At 35.0% G+C, this 25,058-nt stretch overlaps 1 protein-coding gene across 1 annotated transcript in view; it reads right to left on the reverse strand.

Moving 5' to 3' along the window:
• The window catches only part of tmem8b (transmembrane protein 8B), a 148,559-nt gene that overhangs the window by 89,306 nt on the left and 34,195 nt on the right, over nt 1–25,058 (reverse strand). Inside the window, exon 2 of the mRNA XM_088629065.1 lies at nt 4,706–4,895. Within this exon, the coding sequence (XP_088485191.1) occupies nt 4,706–4,895 (190 nt within the window). The remainder of the gene's footprint in view (nt 1–4,705; nt 4,896–25,058) is intronic.

Raw genomic sequence — 25,058 nt, forward strand, 5'->3', positions numbered from 1 at the left:
TAAAATCTTCTGAACCACCCATTGTACTTTTCCTACCGATCCCCTCCTTATCTTTTCAAAAGAAGCATAGTTAACTCAGTGTTAACATGACAAATAAATGTTGTAGATCACACTGTACAGATTACACAGGATGCTGTGCAGAGAATTTATAATTAATCTAGCTCTTATATTTTGCAATAGGCAGAGATATAGAAGGATTTGTTAAACAGAAGCAGCAGGATGACTGAATCGATGGATAACAGCCATGGCTGGCTGCTTCAAGATCAATAGCTCTTTCTTGGATTCAAAATGACAGCTCCCATTAAACACAACATAGCTGAAGACTTTAACAGTTTTATCAGTTTTAAGGTTTCACTGGTATACGAAAGCACCTGTATTGGAGACTAGATTTCTGTAAATCAACAAGACAACATGTTCATGGGGAACTGGAGAAATCCCAGGGTGATGCTCAATATCTTTTGAATTTCTGGAGTCTGAGTGGGATTGCAAGAGCAGGCTACAATAAAAAAACAACTTACGAAACTGTTATTTGTAAACAGGAAATGATCTTTCCTTAGTTTTAAACACATTTCTGGTAACCATAAAGAATGAAATAATAAGAACACTGCCTTTTGTAAAATGAAGAAAAAATATATGAATTTCACAATACTGGGACGAATGTTTACAGAAGCAAGCTGCGTGTAAAGACTTTATATATATTGTATATGTAGCAGATACATTCACGTGGTCTCAGATATGGACCGACAGGAAGACAGTTTAAAGCATTACCCACCCATTACTTTACTTACCAGTCTTTACAAATAACAGGGTGCTATTACCTTTTGATAATATGTAAGAATGTACTATTTGAGTTCCCTTACTTTATATGTTTGTCTTTACTTTGTGACAGTAGTCCTAGCAGGTCTGAAAGTTCATGTCATATGTTTAGATTTCAGTGAAGTCATTTGGTTCATGGCACACTCATTCATTTCTAACACTATAAGAGAAATCATTGATCTCTTTTTGGTTAGAGACAAGCAGCTGGAGTGAGGGGAACTGTTAAAGCAAGGATGTCACTGAAATCAAGAAGGGCCATGGTAAAGCACAACAAAGCAGGAACATCTGCTGATTATCCATCGACAACTGAAGGCTGTGTATGGTGATGCAGCCCCATGTGCTAAATAAATCAGATCTCATCTACTGAATGGCATTTCTGAGGAATATGTTTTTGACCTTTCACAAAGCTTTTGAGCATGTCAAAGCACTCTTCAAGATGGGTGCCAACCTTCTTGTCTGTCTGATCACGAATGGATTAATCATTAAATGAGAAAAGAAAAAGATTTAATGCAGCAGATTCCACTCAAAACATTCAGCCATTGGCAGACAACCATTTTATGTGTTTTTGGAAATCAACTTTATGCTGCTGAATTACCTACAGTAAATTGTAGTTCGAATTTGGCCTCAAAATATCATTTTGAACTCCAAAACATGAGGTTGTCACATAAGACTGTTGGCATGTATGTACCAAGATCTAACAAAATGGAATTAATTGAAATAGTTTTTTCCTGCTGCGTCCATTTACAGGTTAAAATAGGCCAAAGGCATTAAAGCCAAGTTAAAGCCAATACAGTGATATGGAGGTTGTTTGACTACAGATTTTTCCATTCCTTGCAATACATTTACATAAACATAGTGTGAAGCCTCCACTAAGGGGTGCAGAATTGTACATGTGACCTTACCAAATCAAATAGATGGGTGAATGCCTTTAAAACAATATCCTAGGACTTCATTTGCATCATAGTACTTTAAAAGGAAATGCAGAAACTCATGTCAGCCCAAAGGATTACATTATGCTCAGCAGTAAAACAAGAACACAACTGGAAGAAGAGTGTAATTGGATGGTATGAGGAAGTGTATTTAGGACTGATAACAGGAGGCATTAGTGGTGGGTGGAAGGTGTCAGCTACATTATGCTGCTGAAGCCAATTCCCTGGGATCTTTTGAAGTAATAGCTGGATAAGACCCTCAGATCAATGAGCTTCAGGCAACTAAATGAACATGATGGGACGAATGACCTGTTCTTGTTAGTAAGCATCTTATGCAGATTCCTGTTTTTCTCAGTGGTATTCACTTTAACTTATGATCAGGTAAGCCAGACAGGCAAGTTTATTTGGTCATTTGACAGGAATATTTACTTTGAACAGTTGTATGACTGATATACAGTATTGAAAGGTAAACAAGGTTCAATATAAGCACAACAATCTGTGAGGAAATTGTTCTAGATTGTACACTAAAGGAGAAAAAATCACCTTACATTCATTGCTGATCATCCTCAGAGATTATTGTTGTGTTGAAGATTCTTTTCTGTGAGAAAGTGCTCTACAACGTACCTTATGATCATTGGAGAATTTAATTTGTAGAAAAAATATTTATCTGTGCCTGAGGAATACGGTCATGTTTTTGTTTCCTGATGTATCCTCGTAAAAGCTATAAGGAATTAAAAGTTAAAAAAAGTAAATTGGAGTAAATTAGTAAAGTATAATTTGTTTTATTGTTAACTCCCTTAGGACACGCATCTCAAACTCAGTTCCTGGATAGTCTTCTGGCTTCTGCTATCTTCTGTAAGCTCTTAATTGCATATTTGGTGTGATCAATTAATGGTGCAGTCATAATTGTATTAACCGATTTTATAGGTACCTATACAGTACATAATAGTATAAGGAAGTTAAAAAGGAAGGGAAACCACTGTGCCCATATAGCATGTTTGGTTGCTAATCAAGCCATATGCATTCATTGTTTGAAAACTAACAATACATCACCTTCAATGACATGACTTAGTAACTTAATAAGTCCACCTGAATACATTTTCTGTGTATCACAATAAAAATGAATTATTTAATTTAAACCTCAGGTTTCAGTAACAATCAGACTACATACACTGAAAAGGATAAGTCCCTATAAGAACTGAATTTGAACCCCCTTACTTAGTTTATTTGTTCAAACAGCCATGTAGAGTGCATACAGTAATTTACTTTAAACCAATTCTGCTGTGATTAAAGTTAACAATCTTCTTATATTTACTGTAGGTTGCTGTAGTAGCAAATGATTTTCAAAATTTTGATTTTTAAAATTGAATTTGATTTTTTCAATTATAAACCAAAAGGAATTCAATGGTAACATATCCCAGTAAATCCCAGTTCAAAAATAAAAAAAAACATTATCAAATCAGCTTACGTGGACTCTTCCCATTCTTGAGTATTGTTATATTTTTATAATCAGCAGTGAAATATGACCCAGAGCTAACAAATAAACCTACGTGGAAGTACATTTAAAACACAGAACAGGAGGCACTTCATTACACAAAAGGTACAGTAGTAGGAAAATGAAACAAGCTAAATTGTTGAAGTCAGTACTTCGGTTCCTTTCAAAACATGAATGTATGAGATCCCTAAATCTGTTAGCTACTCATTACAAAATGGGCTGGATTAGTCAAATGGCTTTGTCTCATTTGTGACTGTGCTTACTTTCGTATACTTTGTGCGGACAATCATGTATTTGTGTTCACTCTTGAAACACATTATTAAAAAGCTAAAAAAATAGTTCATGATATTCAATACTCCTGTTATAATTCTACAGTACTTTAAAGTAATAACTCTTGATTATTAATAGCGTGTTGATGGTAATCATGACAATAAAGCAAAAAACTGTGGAATAGTTCTCTAAGATATTGATGAACGCTGTTGATACAGTCACCAAATGGGGTCGATGTTAAAGCCAAATATTGCATTATTTAAATATGACCCTCCAATGCCTTCTCACAGATTTCTGTGCTCTACATTACAATTATTCAAGGAAATGTTTCGCAGGTGATGTAAAAATAATATACAGTATGTCAGGGGGAATCAGTAGCCCTACTGGTGTTAGTGGGTGTTACCATGGTTACTCCCACCAGCACAAAGTTCCCCTTAGTTTTCATTTGTGTCCTTGTGTTCACTGTTTTGCCAATTTGTGCTCAAGGCATTTTGTTTAAAGCTGTTTCGTAGCTTTCTGCATGTATAAAAGAAATTATTTCCAAGCTTTGAAAATATATTGTACATGCGCATGCTAAAAAATAGGCAGTGTTTTGAAAGTATTGCCATGCGAAAGACTTATAATTCTATTTGAACATGAGATTGAAGGTATTTATTTCACATGAAAACTAAGAACCAGAGCTGCCAACAAAGTCTGAAAAATACTTTGCCTGTGACAGAACAATACGTTCATTATTTAAATTTACAGGGACTGAATGACTTAAATCTGCCACAGTGTGTAAGGATATTCTCAAGAATGATGCCAGTTGTCTCTTCATTTTTGTATTACTTGTCAGCACAGCATTAAAATAATGATTGTCACTTGACTTTTGGAATTTGAACAAGTACAGATTCATCTTTTGTGGCTCCACCAGACTACAGCCATATAGTATATTGTGATGAGCTTATTACACATTTTTATAGCCTAAAAAATATGACACTATTGTCATAACACATTTGAACATATCACTTCAAGACTGATGTACAACCTAACAGCCTTGTAGTAAGAATGTGCTACACAGTTATGTATAAATACAGCATAAATACGTTGGGTTTTATTGCATGTGACTTAAGGTTAGCTTCTAATGAAACTCCCCCCCCCACACTCTTTCTATTCCCTTCTGTCATTCTGAGCACACTAAAAAGGTCACACTCACACAGTGACGTTGCGGTCAGGACAACTGTCTCCAAATGTGCCTCCTTGCTCTTTGAACGTGATGAGGTTCCAGACAGCCACCACAGTGTCATCAGGCACATTAAAATGGAATAACTCTACGCTGGCAAATGACCGGAAAGCATTCAGTTTCCGAGGCGTCCGGGTGAAATAATCAGTCACGAAAAGGCAATCTAGGGAATGGAACAAGGAGAAAATTAGTTAGATGAAAGATGACTTTTATTCCTTCTGTGAAGGGATGGACAAATTAGTCCTAATGCTGTTTCAGTGACCTTCTCCCTAGAACCTTTGCTACCGATGATTTAATCACAGTTGATTTGGGTCAGACTTCTTTGGCTCAGATTCATATCCTGCCTATATCCAGGATTAATGCTTTTTCATTTTTCACCACAAGGCAGGGAAGAGGCACAAAACGACATTTTCAATCTGCTTTAATGAACCAAACAATCAAGAGCCACAATCATCAGTATGCTGAATAGTCCTTTCTCTTTGTGTGGTTTGAGGGGAGGCATCTACTGTGTTCATCCCAGCTGTTCAAATTAAATGAAGGGATACATCCACAACACATTTACATTGCTGGTGGTTTCAAATAATGCTGCATGAAATCACTTGTCACATCATTTATGCATAAATCCTCAAATGTTTCAGATTGTTGTGTTTTTTACAGTGAGAGATTTCAGTATGGTTCTTATTCACTACAATTCTTTCAGTCCTGAATACTAAACACCAAAAATTAGAATTGATCTTGGCTCTATGTATAATATTAAATAAGAAAGAAACACTTATAAGGGTTGACAATTAAAATACTGTATTTATGTCAGCGGGTAACAACCCTGGTCATGGTGGACTGTTGTGTCTTCTGTTTTTTTTTCTGCACCCAAGTTCCTTATAACAGGATAATTTATTTCAGTTTCCTATTTGGGGCACATTTTTAACCTTGAATGGGGTTTGTAATTGGTATGAATCCTATACCATTTTGAGCTTCAGTAATTCCCTCATTCAATATGCTGGTTTAAGTAGTATTATAGAAGGTTGATAGACTTTACAATAGGTTATGTCAGTATATTTTAGCATGTAATTACAATTGAGGCAATATGTAGTTGTTTTATCAGGCAGTTTAAAGAAGACATGAATGATAGGCAATACTGGGTATATACTGCATACTGTATATTAATAAAAACAGCTAACATATTAATGAAATCCAAATAAGAAATGGAATAAACAGAATAAACTAGAGATTTATATTAAAGTGTAATAACATTCTCAAAAAATAATATAATGGAAATAAGTTTTGTTAAAATATTAATCACATCAATAATTCTGATTGTTACTACATTTGCACATAAGAGAATTGTTATCTGATAACTTTCCAATTTACTATATTTTACCATAGTTTTGCTGTGGTTTTCTATGGTTTCAATATTCACTGTGCTCTATTACACTGGACCATAGGAATAATATATACAGTATATATTACTGTATATGCACTATACAATGGATGCCGTATAAACACTCCATGGTACAGTTTATTGTGGTATTCTCAATGTCCAGTTTAGTTAAGCACCTTGACAGCATGTGGAAACCCTAGGAACCCATTGAAAACCCAGTATATTTTAAGAAGATGGTTATTTCTTCCTTTTGACTCACTAAAGTCCTTCAGCATTAGCATTGTTGCATGTAGGGTGATTATTATGCTGAAAGAATACAAAAATATCTTCTGGGAGGCACTGCCATACATTAAAAGACATTCTACTCTTTTAATGTATATGTATATAGTGTAATGTCTGTTTTAACTTTAATCTCCCTTGTGTACACTAGCAGACCAACCCCACACATTCTTATTATGCCTTTTATGTTTTACTGTAGACATTACACAATATTCTATCAATTGTTTCTCATCGCAAGTACTATTTCCTCCTGGTTTTGAAAAGACAAAATTGAAAAAAAAAATGCTTCACAAAACTTTCTGTTTCACTCCTTTTTACTCTTCTGACAACTCTGTATGAAATAATGCTCTTCAAAGTATTTTTGATGGTTTCTGCCTGTGAAGAAAGTCTTTTAGCTGCAAGTCTCTGCATCAAGACCACTTCACACTTCCTTTCGATGTGGTGACATTTGATGTGAAACTGAATTCAGCATCAAGTTGAGTGCTGGTTAGGAAACAATTAGCCTTAGATTTTCCAGCAATCAGTAAGTTTTATTTTGTTGCTGTTTGCTTCTGTCTGCCTCAGGCCCTTTCATTTGTACAGCTACCAGTTATTTACTGTGTCTGCTCTGTCTGATGTGAAACATAATTTTTTTCAGTTTCCCTCAGTAAATATAGACATTCTTTATATTTATTCTCTGTCCTTAAACCCAAGAAAACCCATGCTATACACTCCACTATAGTCTTTTAATCTATTTTTTAAAACAACTGGACACTCAGACAACCTTGTTTGAAACAGATATTTTTTGCAGTCAGTTGTATATCTTAAATCTAGTGATGCAATATGCAGTTGTGCTCAGAATGTTAATAACCATTATGATTAAATGATGATTGAAAAAAGCAGTTTAATGTAGTCTGAATGTACTGTATGTTTTGTTTATTGGATATTTTGTTAAACTATTAACATAGCAGTGGTTGCAGCAGCCTCTGTTGCCAACACCTCTCCTTCTCCTTGCTGTTCAAACCCATACTTTTAAAATTCACTCCAGGTTTTTAACCTTTTCAGTCTAACAAATATCCTTCCCTTGAGAGCAGCACAAAAGGTTTAGCAGTGGCTCACAACTGATAGATTATAATTGTCCAGGATAGCATCTGTAGCTCCTTTATAAACTAGGCTTCTAAGGGATGCTTTTTAATCAATTTCTACTATTTACAATCTTTTCAAGGTACAAACAATAAATTACTGTATATACAGTATATAGTAATTTTTTTATTATTTTTTTCATTTACACGGACTACACAAAACAAAGCCCACCAAGTCTTAAGTCTAAGTGGCTCCTCAAATTCTAAATAATACACCTTTCTCATGCATCAGACAATGGGTGCTGACAACTCTCATTTCAATCAAAATCAAGTGCAATTTGAAAGTGCTCATGCTAATCACTAGCCTTAACACTGTGTGGCAGGAGTCTAAAACATCCAGCACAGCAAAGAACATAGACATCATCTACATATCACCTCCAGGATTTTACTCTGCATTGTGCTGTTTCAGCTGTCCCTAGTAATCATTTCTAGAAGAAATAAATGGGTGTGGAACGTTTTGACTAAATTGAACTTCTCTCAAAGGTACAAGGCATTTGGATTTAGACACACAGATAGATCATGTCTAAGCTACTTGGTTGAATGGACAACAAATCCATTCATGTTTTATCTGTAACATCTGATAAAAACATGAATGGATTTGCAAGTTCAGCAAATGACGACAGAAAGTCCTCTGACATTTGCTGTTGTAACTCTCATTTTAACTAACAATTACAGGGATATCATACAGGGTGTATGTTTACGGAACATAAATAAGGAAAACACCTTATTACAAACATAATACAACTTTGGACACTTTGTAGCAGAAACAGACAAATGTCAATTCCCTGTTTCCAGTGGAAACATATAGAAAAGGACATACTGTAAGAATTATACAAAATAGCTTAATTAGTTAGTAACAGACAATTTCTGGATGAGCTCTCAGAACATTTCATTGGAAGATGACAATTTGTGTCAATTCAAGCACCAATTGTGATGATATAAAAAGATTTTGAATAACTAAAATACCATTGTTTGAAAAAAAACAACTGCTTTGATGAAGGACGAAATTAAAATATCATGTTTTCCTGAATCTGATGCCTCACAATGTTGTTTTGAGGTCATGCTATTGGTTGAGACCTCCATATTCATTTCTTCAGTCTCATTAGGAATGTGAATGATTTTTAGTACATTGCTGGATTTTAGAGAATTCCAGCCATCCCAAGTGTTTCTCTATATAATAATGTTCAGATTATTAAACCACATTACAAGGACATACAATGGAAATACGTAAAAAGTATGTTTCAGCTTTTATAATTGTGAATTCTTCTGGATGTGAAGTGCCTATTTCTGTATCTTATTTCATATTCTGTCTACGTAAATAAAAACTATTTTAAAAAGCCCACCGTGCACTATTCCATCCGGAACGAACAAGGGTGGGAGCGGCGAGGGCACAAGCCCTAGAACCCGAATCCATTACAATAACAAAAGGACAGACAATGAAATATGGCTATTTCGAAGTCACAAATGTGAGAGTTGCTAAGTCGCAATTCTGAGATACTAAGTCGGAATTCTGACTTACTAAGTCGCAATTCTGAGATACTAAGTCGGAATTCTGAGTTGCTAAGTCGCAATTCTGAGATACTAAGTCGGAATTCTGACTTACTAAGTCGGAATTCTGACTTACTAAGTCGCAATTCTGAGATACTAAGTCGGAATTCTGACTTACTAAGTCGGAATTCTGAGATACTAAGTCGGAATTCTGAGATACCATCGCACGTTTTTTTTTTCCTCCCTGGCGGAAACAGGCTTCCATAGATAACAACACAATTGAGCATTAAATTGAGAAATTAACCAAATTAAGTGTTTTGAGAACCCACCCTTAAGGGTGCTTTATAAATAAAGTTTATTATTATTATTATTAAAATTAAGAAAGATATTTCCCACATTTGAACTAGCAGTACATTTGCTTACTGACCCTTACCGTGGACTACTCTGAACCCATCCATCCCCAACGGCACTCAAACAATCTTACCCTTACTCTTTGCTACCCCACAATGAGAGCATTTCTATCAAGTACTTGTAGAATTCTTTTAATGCAACCTTCAAATTATATTACCTGGGTTTAAAATGAGGTTCAAAGTGTTGAACCTTTCAGTTCAATTAATGCTGTATGGAAATAGCTCCTGCCACAGGCTATTGTTAACAACTGTATTTCTAATAATGAAGAGCTGGGAAGGTATCCAACAAAAGATTTCAGATTCTCACTGAAGAATCCAGCCTTCATGCCTTCAATAACTTTTTTTAAATTGTGACATGTGCTGTGTACACGTACTTAAAAGTCAGTCATTTAGAGTTATTTCATGAAAAAGAGCTTCCTTACAAAGTTCTTTGGAAGAATTACTTGCTGACAAAGACGTAGCAGAAAAATAGACACAAAAAAGAAAATTGGTGCTAACATGATAAAAAATCTCCAAGCTGAAACACTAACAAGTCAACTCTTGTTTTGCAAAGCATAGCATGGGGGGATAAATATACAGTATTTTCTTTGTTTTTACCCTCTCTGCATACTGTAATTCCTATATTTTCAGAACAAATTTAGGGAGATCTGGTTCAGTCTGTATTTTCGTCTCTCGGATTAAACATTTAGCAAAGTTTAGGCTTGACAGGATAGTTTGTGACATAAGCATTATTGAATTACTACTGGATCGCTACACTACAAAAAGGTGATACACACAATTCATTGATCTTAGATGAGCTGACACAGTGTTCCAGATATTTACCAAAACAATCGGGTAGAAGAAGAGAAATAGGATATGCTAGAATGTAAAAATGACAGAGAGAGTACTGAAAAATGTTTTTGAGCCAAAAATATCACTTAAACATACACCCTGTAGCAGATCTTTAAATAAAAATGAAATATTGTGTATGAAGCCAATATTTTAAAAAATATATAATACCAGTTCTACCTCTACCTTTTGCATGAATATAAGTCGTCAACACAATTTTATGTTTGAACAGTCACAGAAAGTTGTTGAGAAAAGTAGTCCAGATCTGTAGTGTATTCAGGGACTCAGAGGTGATTGTTATACAATAATTTATACTACATGTTAGAGTTCCTAATAAAATATTCCAAATAAATAAAACAAAGGACGAGATGTATTGAGAATTTGCAAAGATACTGTAAGGACTCACTGTCTATCACTGAAGAAAGAAGGAACTTCTTACAAACAAATGAGTACCTAATCACCTTTTCCACACTCTTCAGCTGCCTCATTGCAGGTACAGTACATTACAGTGTTCCAGTATTCTAGTAATGAAGTGAATAATCAAACACTCACTATGAATTACCTATACAATCACATAAAGAGATACATCATCAATGGGATGTACCGATAGCTTTAATTGAAGCTCATAAAGGAATTAATTCATGGTAAAACTTGAAACAGACTCTATTATTATTCAATTTAGAAACACTTAGAATACAGCACATACTGTATTATGTACAATTATGTATTATAATATTGCAAGATTGTATAATTTTGAAATGGGTTTTTGACTTTATCTATTATCATTTTGGGCATGTACTGTATAGTATTAAACAACAAAAATATGTTTGTGATTGTTACAGTATGTAATCACCTGATTTTGTAATTAATAGGTTTGGTTAAGAGTGATGGATTCACTGACTTTTGCTTCTGTTTTAGCACATTATAGTGGAAATAATTTAACATCAATAATTAATTAGGACTGGAACATTTGTGAATAAACTGACATGTTTTGATTTTAATTTCTGGGAAAACAAAACAAGCCTTGTGACATTTAGACAGGAAGTAATGAATGGTATCTTAACGTCAGCTAATGAAAGAGTACAATTGTCACATAGTACTTATACATGATGAAAGAGGCACAAAACGGGAAGCTGATGATCCAAAAAAACAACAACAATGCTGTCAGCTTCGTGTCCCTGAAATACTGCTAAAGTAACAACAAAAAGAAGAAATATTAATAGATTCTATTAATTTTCGCTGGTACAGAGGGGGTGTACAGAGGATATTGAGCTGAGCTCTGTGCATCACTTCACGTTTGTAATCAAAAGATTGCCAGAGGGGACTCTTCCTCTGTTCTTAACCAGGAACAGGTGGCAAACGTCTCATTTGAGCCTGTTTATACAGTACTCTGCTGATGAGGCTTAGATTTGAATAGTGAACCTCAAGGGTCTGGGGAGATTTGATGCCCATGGGGGAATGCTAATTTTTAAAAAGTTTAGATCCATGCATCCACCGGGTCAAAACAAGGATTTTCCACCCTCACTGAAGGTTTCCCTTCACGTTTGATTAGCAAACTTGCCAAAAAATCATCATTAGGGTAACTATGGTGAGAATTGTAAAATGGCTGTTTGCACAGATTTACAATACATTAGCTTTTTAATTAAGTAACACACCTTCACCAGCGTACTGTAAGTCGTGTGTTTTAATTACCCAACAGGACAATAATAACAAAAAAGGTTCCAAAAGAATAGGTGAATATAAATATAAATGCTTATGCTTTTTGTTCTTTGAAGTTACTAATATGAAGTGACTTCTTGGCTTTTGTTAAAAACCACATGTAAAACGGAATTCATGTCAGCTCTCCCCAGACAATCAGTTACATTGATCAGGTGTTTACGTGTTCTGACAGACAGCAACAACAGTTGATTGATATTATGAGTTTACTGAGCATTGTAATTGCACATCAATATTCGCTTAAGCAAATTAAGCAAAATTCATTAAAGTTTAATTTGCACAATTGTTTTGCATTTGATGGCAAATTTAAATTCTCTCATGTCTCAAAGATCCTCAGTGAAAATAAAAGGTGAATAGAAGTAATTTGGTCAACCTACAGTAATTATTAGTCACATTACCTGTTGAAATACAAAATCTTAAGAAGGCATCTAGTACTGTATGTTAAGCCTTTCAAAAAATATTAATGCTACTAAATTAAATTAAAATTAAAATCTTTAGATGGGACCTCTTTGAAGCTATATTCCCAAAGATGTTTTAACCATCTTATATACTTAGGCCTTATACTGTAGGCCTGTTAACGTGGTCTTTTCTGTATAAAAACATGAGGAAACAGGAGGTAAAAGAGCTGTTATGCTTTTATGATATGAACAGTAGGTCAAGTTAACAGGCTTACAGAAGAACTTTTTTACTTTTCTACTGTTCTATTGGTATTTGGTACCATGTAAACTGCTTGCAATTGGAAAATCTCTTGTTTAAAATGTCTACTGAGACTAGTGCAGACTGGCCCTACAGTAAGCAATAAACATGAAAGAATTGCCATTACAAATGAAGTGTAAAGTGATACCCAAATTAAATGAAAACTTTGGCTACATTTTTTGCTTGATTGGGCTTTAATTAGGCACATAAAGTCTCTGTCACACAAAACCTGAGATCAAATATTGAGTTTAAGATGTGCAGATATCTTTGATTTTATTGAGGCATAAGACCAAAACACAAATAAATCCCAGAATATACAGTAGTTCAAAGTACACTCCAGCTGTGAAGGTCACACCACTAAAGCACCAAAGCACAGTGTCTCAAAGCGTTTTCCACAAATATGGTGATAGCATTATTTTTCTGTAGGCTATAAATATCCACATAGGCCGTACAATTGATGAAGGATAATTTGCACATGGCATATAAAATAAACCACATATGGTGTGATTTTGTGCGTCTGTTATTTTTTTAATTATTCCTTTTAGCATACGTACTGGTATTCTACACATGCTGTTTTGGAACGTTTGTATATGTACAGTAGGCCTAGATCTGTTGCAGGATTAACAACACAGTGCCTTAATAATATGCATTGAACTATGGAAGTTCATATATTAAATGTAAATATGTTTCATATCCAAAAAAGCATGCCACTGGTAGTTTTCAATTCAATCAGTAACGTTCCCTTAGATCTGCTGTTAAAAAAAATGTTATTTGAAATGTCATTTACTGTAAAAAAATGCAAACAATAGTTTGTTCTACCATTAATACATTGAATTTCTTATCTTATAATTTTTTGTTTGAATATAAGATCCATGTTTCCCAATGTTTTTGGGATGTAATGCTTTGCAATTTAACCTTTTGTAACAAAGTGAAGTGAAAGTGCCCTAGAAGCAGCTTCATGGAATTGGCCCATCTGGCAATTAAATAAAGGGATAAGTCACATATAAGGCTGAACAACATTTATCAGAGCCGACATTAACACCAATGGCCATTAGTCATTTAATGTAAATTCAACAGAAAGCCATAGCCTTTCACGCAAATTACATCAGGTCATGCAAAAGGTCTTTGTTCAAGAAAATCCTGCCAGATTGCACAAATCATGCTGGGCTGCATACAGTAGATCAGTTATCTTCACGGACATATATAATTCCTTAGGAAGAATATTGGATTGAACAAAGATAGTTTGTGGAAAGCAGATTTTAGATCTTAATTGATCCAAGAGCTGCGCTGTGGATTTAAGACTGCAAGCAGGGATTGAATGGGTGGAAATCTTGTTAAAAAGAAGCATAGGAAAGTGTTTAGAAGTAGATGTATCCCTTTCCATTACACTCTACAAAGATATGCCCATTACCATGTCCTTTTAATAAAAAAGACTGAAGTATGAGAAGTCTCTGTCCCTCTGTCTGTTTCATTTACACAAAAAATATATTTTTGTATTAACACAAGTTAGATCACCAAGTTCAATCCTCTAATTAGACCAGATGGGATTTAAGAGGGTTATTTCCTTCTCTGATTTTCTGATGATTCTGGCACTGGGCTGCCTGCAAAATATCAGCCTGCTAACTTTCTTTGTCAACAGAAGACAGAGCAGCTGCGATCACAATCTTTCAGCAAGCAGAATGGTACACGAGACAGCCTTGACAGTTACCCCAAGAGTCACCACAGGAAATGTGTGCAAAGAAGCTATTTCAGCCTTTTCATTCTTGACTCTGGGGCAGAGGAATGCAGCACTATTTCCAGTAAGCCACAATTATTGGGGGCTTGCATAATGTGTACAATATAGTTATGAAATTTAATTACATATTCTTAAAACAGGTACTGGGCATGTAGTGAGTATTCTGTGTGTCTTTTTGTATCTTTAGATTGAAACGTAGTGGAAAATAAAACCAAAATAATAAGTTATAAGAAATAAGTTATTACGTGTGGGACATTCCCAAAAAATCTTTCAATTACCTCCAGAATAGTGGTCTCATTGTGAATACAGAAGCTGGTATTAGTAACCACTGGTTTTTATAAATGACTCAAGAGTATAATATGTGCATTTGTATTTGTCTTATTATATTCAGCTATTTAGAGTTCATGGTGTTGGCGTTGCTGTTTTAGAAATTTAATGAAAACTGGAGTAATAGGATGAGCCTAGTCCAAGTCATAGTCATTTTAAAGCCTTTGATTATGAAAACAATGTGAATGAGTTGAATGAATTATGTTGTCATTATTTGTGCAAAATATATCTTGACAAGTACATTTAGTATTGAAGTACTGATGGCGCAGAATGCAACCCAGTATTCCACTTGTTTCTGCTAGCTTTCAGCTGTTGACATATAACAATACGGAGAAGCTACAATTTAAAACATTCTATTTAAAGGATTTGAGTCCTAGTTTAAGAGAGATAATAAATACAATTAAATGTATTGGTTTATCTAATTGTACACATTTAATGTGCACAATGTTTATTTTATTGTTTTGAGTAAATGTAGCAATTGAGAAAACAGAATTGTAAGTATTCATGCGAATTCTCTAAAACAGTTTTCTTTCAATTTATTTGTTTAAAGGTACACTGTAATCATATGGCAAAGTGAAGTTGCAGGTGTCAGCAATATAGAACATACCATACAATTAAGTAATTAGCCTTAAATCAATTACATGCTTTGGGTTAATCATATGTCAATAGCCAGCTAAGGCCTTGATTGAGAGACACCCCTTTGCTACACTTGGAGCTAATACTTCCATAAGTTCCCACTGTGTCAAATGACAAATGGCTCTGACACATGGGTATGTCAGAGAAGTGCATAAACTAATCTTTACTGTGTGTGTGAAAGCTGTTGTATTGATAATTCAATTGAATTAATAATTGCTGACTATAACTTATTATGCAGAGCAAGCTGGCCAAAATAAATCATAAGCCTGAAACATCTATACGGTATCAATCTAATTTATGGACATTATTGTTCATACATGCGGATGGAATATAGTTAAAACCGATGTTTCTTAAATCCCTTTAAAATTTAAGGATTTTTTTTTTAAAAGTCGCATTTTAGAAATATCCACAACACCTACCGGTAAAGTTTGAATACCTTTAGGAATTTTTATTTTAAATGTTGAGCAGAGGTCTATTGGTTCTGTAACACTGGGTGCAATATTCCTTCCTTCACTGCACATACTGTACATTAAAGGAATGCTATTAAGGTTATACATATTCAAGACTTTATGCCTCCAGTTGTATGATACCCCACAGTGTGTCCTTTGTCACATTCATCATCATATTTAGTTGGTGCTGAGCTCATCCTTTTTTGCCTTATTGGAACTCCCAGTGCAATGCGGAAATATTCTCTTCTGCAGAAAACCCAATGGGACTTGCAGTGCAGATAGTAACAGCAAATGTTGCTTTATTATCAATCAACCAAATGATTTATCAATCAATAAACTAACATTTACTTGCGTCACATAAAAGCACACATTGGGCTGTCAATGTCATTTGTTTCTGTTAACACAGCAATATCTCCTGTTACAAATGACAATACATTGCACTAGGGGGTTCTCATAAAATGCCCAGAAATAATGAGATCAGCTCCAAGCGCAATGAAGAATGATATAGAAGACCCACAAGTTGACTTTATAAGGCTATGAATATGAATAACTTTGCCACTGTAATGTTGCAAACACCTATTGTATTCCTTTGAGCTAGGGATACTGTATCTCAACTTGTCCAGTTTAGTTGGGCTGTCATGTGACATTTGTTAGGTACCATAATCATATCACATCTTAAAAATGAAGTCCAGAACTGCAATATTAGCTACAGTAGGTTTATTTCACTACTCTGTAGCTTTTGTCTCATAGTAGCAATATAAATCTGTCCCCATAGCAGATCTGTCTCCAGAGTGTCTTTCAGAAAGTTTTGTCATTCAGTTTTGCTTGAAGCTGTTTCATTCACACTGACTAGTTAAGTACAGGCAATAAGAGACTGCACTCTAATTACCATTCTAAAATACCCCAGAAGTATTTCTTTTAACACAACAGCAGGAATTATTTTTAAGTCTAAAAAGGAACTAAAGCACCCTTACTGTCTGAACCAACGCACAAATATGGTGCACTTCTCCAATCAGTTATCAATCTTTCTCCTTCATCAGATTCCGGCCAGCAGGCATATCACTCTGCAACTCACAACTGGCAACCCCGAAGCTAAGCAGTTGTGATCATGGTCAATAACTGGATGGGAGACCTCCTGGAAAAAAACTAATGTTGCTGCTTGAAGAGGTGTTAGTGGGGCTAAGCAGGGGGTGCTCACCCTGTGGTTCACGTGGGTCCTAATGCCCCAGTATAGTGACGGGGACACTATACTGTAAACAGGCGCCGTCCTTCGGATGAGTAGTAAAACTGAGGTCCTGACTCTCTGTGGTCATTAAAAATCCCAGGGTGCTTCTCGAAAAGAGTAGTGGTGTAACCCTGGTGTCCTGGCCAAATTTCCAATTGGCCCTTTCCAATCATGGCCTCCTAATAATCCCCATCTATGAATTGGCTTCATTACTCTGCTCTCCTCCCCACTGATAGCTAATATGTGGTGAGCGTTCTGGTGCACTATGGCTGCTGTCGCATCATACAGGTGGATGCTGCACATTGGTGACGGTTGAGGGGAGTCCCCATTATCTGTAAAGCGTTTTGAGTGTAGTGTCCAGAAAAGTGCTATATAAGTGTAAGCAATTATGACTTATTATTATTATTCTGTTCCAGGTGTCCAGTTCTCACAATTGGACAGGAAATAAGCTAACAAGCTTCATTTACTTTGTATAACTCCTTCTCAACACATTTGTCTAGAGCAACATTTATACCAGCTGTTTAGACAGCAATGCAAATGATCAAGGAGTCACTAGCTTGCCTGCTTCTTCCCACCTTTGCCAATGTAAAATACAGTTACTGTAAGAATGTGTTTTGTAATAATGCTCTTCATAATAAGCACAGCACTATCAGCTGATGGAGGCTATTTCCACCTTGATGGATTAAAAAATAGGTGTCAGCTCTCTGTGAGGTGTTACTCTGCTTCCAGCTCCACTTGGAAGACCAAAGACCAAAGGGTTTTGAAGCTTTGCAACTGAAATACAAATGAGGGACTTTGGAATTCCATATACTGTGTACTATGTAACTCAGAAACTGTGTTAAAATAGCATAAAGATAATAATCGCTATTAAAAAGGATGCTTCTTATCACCACTGCTAAGGATCAGTCAGATTTATTAGCAATAGAAAAAATATTACCTCCCTCCAAAAATAACATTTTATTATAATAATATAAGTGGTGATCTCACTATCTAATGCAGTGCATTTTTAGAGTTCCATGCCCCTAAAAGGAGAAAATCACAGCATTGTAAGCCTCAACTGTTTTGTTGGTTTTGTTGGCAGACAGAGTGCAGCTGCCCTTTGCCAGCATGTTGATGAGGTGTGTTCAAGTTATGTAGTAACAAGCTGATTGCTCAGATATGTAATGATGCAGCAGTAACAGCAAGAGAAATAAGTAGCCTCTAGAGACATCATGCACTTGGACATTTCTTTTGTCCATTTTGTGGTTCAATACTATGTACACAAAATATTTTAAACAACATACTGAGCAGTGATGAAAATAACTTTTTTTTCAGTAATCTAGTACATCCTATAGTGTACCTCAGCCACAGGTTTCTAATTGTGCTTGGTGATATTAAGCTTGTGCTTCTCCTGAGAGATATTTTTTGTAAAGACAAAACTGATAGTCACTGTGCTTCAAACCAAGTTGAATAATATGAGGTTTAGCATTCAGCAGATTTGAGTATACATACATTCCACAAACATAAAAAATGTTATTAATTTGGAAAGAGGTACCAGAGCTCTCTGTGGATGAATCTGTGAAAAAAGAGTAAAAGTTCAGATGGCCAAATGTGAAAGGGCCTTTTTTAAGGTTATTGATAACATCACTAAACAGCCCACTGTTAGGTTAGAAAGTGTTGAAATATTAAAATTCCACCAATTACTGAATCCAGAATTGCATATTTACAGAATGCCAGAAACAATTCCCTACTGATGTTACAAAAGCTCTGCAAACGTCTTATCAATATTTCTGATACTAGCAGGCTCTGTGCAGAACTGCATTCTGTGTACAACTTAGATCAACAGCAAGAGAAGACTGCATTCTACTTCAACAAAACAAAGCATACATTATGCTGGATGTACAAAGTTGCTTCTCTGACGTTAAAAAACTGATAGCATTAATGATCACCCCTACTCTCTGGCTATAGTTGAAAGATTTTTTTTTAGCTCTGAAATGAATAAAAACATTTACAAGTTATACTCAGGCCGGAGAAGGCTTGTCAGGTTTAACCCAGATTTATAAAGGGAAAAAAAATTGACAAAAAGTCATGCAATTTACATGTTCTTTGTGGCTATAGTCAGCATTAAAATAAAGATCCATTTTCATAGACATATTGAGTGAAGCAGGTAGTCTCACCAATGTATGAATTATAAATACCCTTCACTGCAACTAGCAGTGGGGAAGTGCATGCCTTGCACAAATGAAATTTCCTGACACAGAACTGGAGAGTTTGGTACAAGAAATGCTTGCAAACAAAGATATGCTACACGTTCATAATTCTTCTCTGGGACAAAGAAATAAAATATATAATGCTTTATTGCAAATAACAAATTCAGTTGACACTGCTCAAAGTGGAGGAGATTAAAGAAATGACACAATATTTGGAGGCACCCTAAAAAAATCCTCATCAAAGGAGCTGGCACTATGAAGGGAGAGAGGTGAGACCCCAGCTGCCCACTGAAGGCAACATTTTATTTTTCACTATAATGTGAATCAATTAGGTTTTTACATTAAATATGATGCTAGTTTTTGATACATTGAGATAATATTAACAAAGAAATAAACAAAAAATGAAGAGTCCAAATTTAAGTTTTTATGTATTGATGTTCTGATAAAGACCAACTTGCCTCATCTTGGTTTCTCACTGTTTCCTGTTAACTTGAGTAAACATACTTTTGAGTAGCCATCTGTTGAATTAGTGTGAATATTATCTGCTAAATTTAGATGTAATTATTTTAATAATTAAATTTAAATTTAAACACCTAAGTAAATTAAATGTCAAGGCCTATGTAATTAAATTGAAACTATATTGAATCTATATATTGACACAGACATGCTTTGGGCTGGTCTGAAAACAAGCTTCTTTTCACTTGTAAGATGTATGGCCATCAGAAATTTTCCAAAATTATCATGGGCCCAAGGAGGCTCTGTGCATACTGACATTGCAGCAAGAGGTGCCACCTAAACAGTAAGAACTCTTGGAAATGAGGGCTGAGAAATGTCAGCCACTGAACCTGCTATTCCCTGAAAAGAACTCATCCCAAGGAAATGTATAGTGCAGAGCAAATTCACAACTGGCAGCAAAAAAAAAAGATTCCCATAATTTCATTGAGAGCTGTGATTATTTTGTGGCTTTGGAGTCTGTAGCTTCGTGATTTGGTCTTCTTGTAATCAGAAGAGAGAAATTCCAATTTGAACGGGCATTTTCTTTATTATTCTAGATTGATTTTGCTCATGCAGATGATGTCTCCTTCTTGTTGCTATTCAGCCACATTTATTAGAAGAGGACTTGCCCACATCGCTTTTGACTTTAGAGAACATATCCTGTTTTACAGTACTTACACTATGTCCTTACTACCCCCCAAAGTAAGTTAAGTCACTTACAAGTGGCTACTTTACAAAATACCAGAATATTCTATTAAATGAGGACCCTGAATCACTCATTGATTGCATTTGTGTTGCCCCTTTTCATTTTCTTTTATCTCTACTGAGTTATAGTATATATTTAGGGAATATCCATTGATCTGTGTACAAGACAAAAGCACTCTAAAATGGATTCCACCTCAGGCATCTGGAATGTTCAGTTCTTATTTAACAGCAGCGAAATGATTGCTTTAAAAAAGTAAACTCTTTTTTGTTGTGTTTAATACTCTTGGAAAATGACATTCCAAGCCCAAATACAGTATGTAATGGAAAAAGCGTAATCTCTCTTAAATTACCTGATGCTAAATTTCAAACACTGCATGGCAAACACTTGAATAAACAAATCAGACAACACAGATGCAATGATGTGTTCTAGTTTTAATTTGCATCCTCAGCATGTTAGAAAGAATACATGTAAATGTTTGACTTTCCTTGGTAGTTATACAAGACACCAAAAAAGAGGATATATTAAGAAAAAAAAACTGATTTTGATAATTAATTCTTACCACCCCATTTTGTTATAAATTGAACTGAAAATGTCCCTATCACATCCTGCATGAAAACTACAATTAGCATAATTAGCACTGCACTAAATTACTATGCTTGTTAGTCCCAAATGCAGCAAACCTTGTCTTTCAAGATGGAGTAAAAAAACTGTACAAAAGTTGTAAACAAAATAACTACATTTTAATTGCAATGAACTCCACAAGACCACAGCCTCCATAATGTTGCTGATACAGTGAATTTCTACAAAGTAACAGAGTTGTCATCCTAATCCAGTTACGTAATGTACTATGTGTAATCAATACTACACTGTTAAACAATCATATGAAGTTAGTACAGTAGCTTATTCATAAATCAGAATGAGAAACCTTTAACTGATGAAGATGAAATGGATATTAAATTAAGCAGTGGAAGCAGAACAGCATACAAACAGCATATGAAATACTACTGTTTATTTAGGATTTCAGAAAACTTTTGATAAAGTTGCTCTTTAAATTTTTTCTCTGAAATGATTAAGTCTCAAACTGCAAGTGGTAGGCTTTCAAGGTAATAAGTGTACTTTCACTGCGAACTGGTTAAATAATATTAAACTGAGTACAGACTAACTATCCTTCTGCATCTAAAGTCTAAAGAGTCAAAAATAAGAATGAGAAATTAGAATAAGTTTTGTCTTTCAAAAAAATTCTTAAGAATAAGAATAACTGGGATTATAATATGTTAAGCAGTTGATTGTATCAATACTGCATTCTTTTGTACTGTACATCACAATCGTGCAAGGGCAATTCAGTAATATTCATATCTTAAGATCTGCAAAATGTCTTCCTAGGAAATCCATTTTTTTGTATTCTGAAGGTTGAGTCTAACTCTCTTGTGAATCTGATAATGCTGTGCTGATTAATGAACAGCAGAGGGGTGGAAAGTTTCCCTGAGACCCAACAGAATACTGTAGCTCTGAGCCTCCTCATGATTTCTGAACTGCAATCAGCAAAGAATGGAATAACTTAGGACCATTGCTACCAACATACAAAAGTTTTGTGTGTGAAAGTGTTTTGTTAACTGTTGAGTTTGACACATCAGGGTTGTAATATATTGCATGTAATTTTAAATCTCCATACTTATTTTTAATTTCAAATATTTATTTCTAAAAAATTGAATGCTTACATTGTACTGTAATTCTACATAGAATTTCCTTTTCTCTTAAATTAGTTTTTACAGAAGCATATTCACCATTAAAAGATACATAATTTATGCAGGTATACCTTTAGAACAATAAAGTATATGTGTTTTCAATATTGATTGAATGTTTTTGGTGTCATTTTGATTAATTAAATCTGTGATACACTCAAGTGACTTGGACTGTTACATTCCATTATTAGTGAAAGAGTTGACTGGGCACAGGTGATATGGTAATTTAACCTGTCAAGTGTCAAGGCTGGTGAAATTCAAGAAAGAAATGCACAAAAATGAGCCAATATACCTTGTATATCAAGGGGGCAACACCTGAAAGCCAAAAGTACTGTATGTTTCTGGATTACCTAATTCAGTGCACACTTGCTCATTGTCTGGAATGTTCACAGCCATCAATTCCTACCTGGAAAAATGTTATAGCCCATAACATTCCATAAGTAATAAGCCATACACACGTCAGATGTAGAGCTTGTAATAATAATAATTAATTACCACTAGAGTATATGGTAGAGTACTCTACCACTAGAGTTCCCAGTGGTAGCCACACACGATGCTGGCCTACGGCTTTCAGGGCAGAAAGCTTGTTGATCAACTCCCTTGAAGACAAATGTTAAACTGTGTAATTAATGTACCTACAGTATGTCATCTCTGTTCAATAAAATGCCAGTATTATCTGGTAAAAAAAAGAGTTTTGTCATTTTCCTGATAATAACTTTGTGTCTCAATAACACCATCAATCATAGCATACAGGATATTCTAGATCCTGACATTTCAGGGATAGGCTGCACATCCACCCAATGGTGTTCGTGTCAATGAATTTTTCCAAAGAGGAAAGTATGTATGAGATTAGCAATGCACATTTTCAGCTCTTTGTTCCTGGGTTCAGTTCTGCATTGGAGCACCTTTTGGGGGCTTAAAAGACTAAGGAGTTTTGTCTGAAGCCCCCTCCTTTTTAAAGACTTGCAGGGGAGTAGTACTCTGTGTGCTTAAGAGATGCAATTCTGGTTGTTACAGCCCTTACTAGGAGTAAGCAATGTTCTGATAACAGCAAATCTGAATGTTCTGATTTTATTTTGCTTAAAAGTGGGAGCAAAGGATCTACTCAGTTGCTGCATACAGTATGTGTAACAATATCATTTCTAATCTCCTCTTTGAGTTTTTTTCCATAAAAATATTATAGTCGTTATAGTTGTCTCCACAATATGTAGTAATTTAATCTCAAACATCTGAATGTTGAAAAACGTCAGATTTGTAAGTGAAATTATTGAATGTAATATATTTTTGTGGAAATTAAATTCAATTGCATAATTTTGTATAATGCTTCCTGGTTGGATCTTGTGGTTTATTACACATTTGTTTTCATAAAACAGACATTTTACATTTGTCATTGTATTTGCATATGTGTAGTTATAAATGAATGGCATAGTTTAATACAATTACTGGGAATAGTTTACATTGGTATAGTATCCATTTATTTTCTAACCTCTTATCCCATTTCAGGGTTGCAGGAGAGCAGGAGCCTTTGCTGGCAAACAAAATCCCCAAGGCTGGCTACACTCTGGATGGAATACCAGTCCATTGCAGGGCGGCATTTGTACAGTATATTATGTATTTCAAATTAACTGAAGTGATTGATGTTTTTTAATAAAAAAAAACATTTTCCTTTACCAACACTTTCCTAATATTTTCTTTTACAGTACCTCACATATTGATTTGAATTCATTTCTGTTTATCCCTTCATTAATAACTGGGAGCATATGCATCGTCACTTTTAGAAAAGTCACAATTGGGGTTTTGAATGACTTCTCTGCTGAGGTAAATCGGGCGGTGAACTTACCAGTATAGTAAACTCCCCAAAATAACCTGATCTCCAACAAAGTTTGTTGCAGTTGTTATTAATTTCAATCCACAGCTATACATAATCTTCAAAAAAGTACCACACTTGTTTTATTTTCATTTTAGTCCTCGAGGTTTGTACCAATTCTGAATGTTCAGATACTGATGCAGTATATTGCCATAGAATAAAACAATTTTCAAGCCTTCCAATGCATAGTTAATAATTAGAGGGCTGGATTTTTTACATTTACAACCATTTCAAAAGAAAAGTCAAAAGAATGTGAATACTGTACATGCCATTTTGAAATACTATTGTGGGGAATATCGTGAAGCACAGATAAGTGTGCTGTCTGTTGTTAGAGAGAGCTCTTGAATGCACCTTGGCTTTCTGGAATAAGATATAATGGTACTTTGTTAATGCCTTTTATGAGAAAAAGAAAGGAGGTAAGGACCACAGGAGCTACTGCAAGAATACTGATGAGAACCAAGAAAACATGCACAAATGTGTACTTATTCTTTTTGCATTAATCATGTCAAAGATGATTACTATATAAGGAATTCTTTTGACTTTTGTGTAACCTCTAGTGATAGTTTTTAGTGAAAATATTGAGGTACTAAATTACAAGGAGTCGTCTGTGCTATTAGTGTGACGAATGCAGCTCTCCCTGCCTCACTGCACTGATCTCTGTTTCTCCCTCTCTGAATTCCTCCTTCTCCTTCACAGCAACCTCAGCAAATCAGAGGCATCAGCCTGAGAAATCCGGGTCATGGCACTAGTGTGTCTCGTGCAGCTCTCCTTACCCTTGTCAAGATTAATTCCCTGTTGCTTACGGACTCTGAACAAGAACAGCGCAACACCAAACCACTAGGGTCTAAGTCTTTAATGAGCACTGAGATGCTTTACTGTAAGAGAAACAATATTATTGTGTTCAAGAGGGAAAAAAATCAACTACACTTATCAGTTCTTATTAAATTTAAAGTCATACAATGGGAATTCTTAGAAATGTTTGGATCTACACTGTTGCTAATTGAGTCGTCACAACGGTGGCCATTATTAAAAATGTATT

This window comes from Lepisosteus platostomus, chromosome 4 (genome assembly GCF_059453375.1).
Source record: "Lepisosteus platostomus isolate fLepPlt1 chromosome 4, fLepPlt1.hap1, whole genome shotgun sequence".
Classification (NCBI taxonomy): domain Eukaryota; kingdom Metazoa; phylum Chordata; class Actinopteri; order Semionotiformes; family Lepisosteidae; genus Lepisosteus; species Lepisosteus platostomus.